Below are 1697 nucleotides of genomic sequence, written 5' to 3' on the forward strand. Positions count from 1 at the left end.
ACCCAACTGTGCACATGGCTTCAGTTCTGCTCTGCACACAGGCACTGGGGGGTTACCTGACAGAATTACTGAGTCACAAAGCCAGCCTGGATTTCCATTTTTATGTCAAAGATCAGTTCACAGTTCAAATACATAAGAAAAACAAGTTACAAAAAGGGGGAATGTTCCACACTTACAGAGTATATTGAGATTCTCAGTTTCACAGCTGCTCTCAGAACGTACAACTGGAGAGAAACATATGCACAGAAATAACCTGTTGTGATGTCCTACCATCCTGCTGCTAACCTGGGCAGCACCACATCTGTTACTGGCGGAAAACTCATGTGTCTGCTGAAACTTCACTGCTTTGAATTCTGTATCCATTCACACAAGTACAGGAGGAGTGGGGGGAGAGAACACAGGCAATGGAATGCTATCTCTGCTTCTCCAGCCTGCCACAGGGCTGGCTGTGAGCCATACAGCCTGATGCTGGTCTGAGGAGACACCAGCAGCTCCCCAAAAAGGCTCCCCACTATGACCTGGACTATGGCACTGCCGTGGGAAAAGGCAGGACTCAAAAGCATCTGCCTCCTGTGACCCCTGTCCAGGCTGCTGGGGACTCAGCTGCACAGCCAAAAGGTGTCCCAAAACCAAGATCTGGTCTGTGTGGCTGAGATCAGCCCGGCAAGGATCCCATGATGAAGGCAAATAAGGCATTCAAGGTATGCTGTGAGTGAAAAACGTGTCAGCCCCAGAGCAGACACGACACGGGATTGCAAAGGCCAAGGTAAGAGGCAGAAAACCCCCCAAGCATTTACATGTCATCTTTCCACCAACATAACGTTTGTCAGGTCCTCAGGTGGCACTGGAAACCCTCACACAACCCCCACACTCTGTGACCCACAGGCACATCGAGGGAAATTCCACCAAAACAAGTGACTCAGAACCTTGTTGGTTTGTCACTTGGTCTGGGTTAACCTAATCCTTGGTGCAATTTGACTGCTAACACAGTGAAAGTTCCTCTCTATGAATATTTCCACATAGCTGCCCTGATCTCACATCCCTCAACGTCCTGGGACAGTCCAAATCAACCTTCCAAGCGCCTCCGGAGCCATCGGTGTGTGACACGCAGGGAGGAACAGACCTGAGCCTGCTGCAGGCCCCAGGATCAGCCTCACTGGTGTAACTGGTCACCAGTTTGACTGAGTTTGTGTCTCAGGACTAAAGGGAGGCATGCGCTCCTGGTGTTTGGCTGCTCAACCGCGCTGGCTCTGTCCAAGGGTGCTGTGAGCCACCCTGTTACTTCAGAACTCCATTCCTCAGTGCTTCGCTCCTCTCCAGGGAAAGCCGCTGAAGATCCTTCGAGATGTCAGGGTGATCCTCCAGCTCTGCATACAAGGACTGCACAATGTCCAGCTTCCTGTAGTCTGTGGGGCTGACCAGGCTGCGCACCACCTGCAGACACCTCTCCTTCAGGGAGAACACTGGGGACACACACCACGGGCTCGTCACCAGGACTGCCACCCCCAGCACACACAGTGCTTCTCCACGCACAGGGACGCACACCACAGCCCCAGCAGTGTCACCCACGGCCCCCAGAGACCTCAGCAGTGTCACCCACGGCCCCCACAGTCCCCAGCAGTGTCACCCACAGCCCCCACAGTCCCCAGCAGTGTCACCCACGGCCTCCACAGTACCCCGCAGAGTAACCCACGGCC

General features: G+C 53.7%; 1 protein-coding gene across 1 annotated transcript in view; it reads right to left on the bottom strand.

The window, feature by feature from the left end:
* Window positions 1–1278: 1278 nt before the first annotated feature.
* VHL (von Hippel-Lindau tumor suppressor, E3 ubiquitin protein ligase) overlaps window positions 1279–1697 on the bottom strand; it is a gene marked incomplete at its 5' end in the record, with an annotated part of 839 nt that continues 420 nt past the window's right edge. Inside the window, one exon of the mRNA XM_009082285.1 lies at window positions 1279–1463. Coding sequence (XP_009080533.1) covers window positions 1279–1463 — 185 coding nt within the window. The remainder of the gene's footprint in view (window positions 1464–1697) is intronic.

This window comes from Acanthisitta chloris, unplaced genomic scaffold (assembly GCF_000695815.1).
Source record: "Acanthisitta chloris isolate BGI_N310 unplaced genomic scaffold, ASM69581v1 scaffold27620, whole genome shotgun sequence".
Lineage (NCBI taxonomy): Eukaryota > Metazoa > Chordata > Aves > Passeriformes > Acanthisittidae > Acanthisitta > Acanthisitta chloris.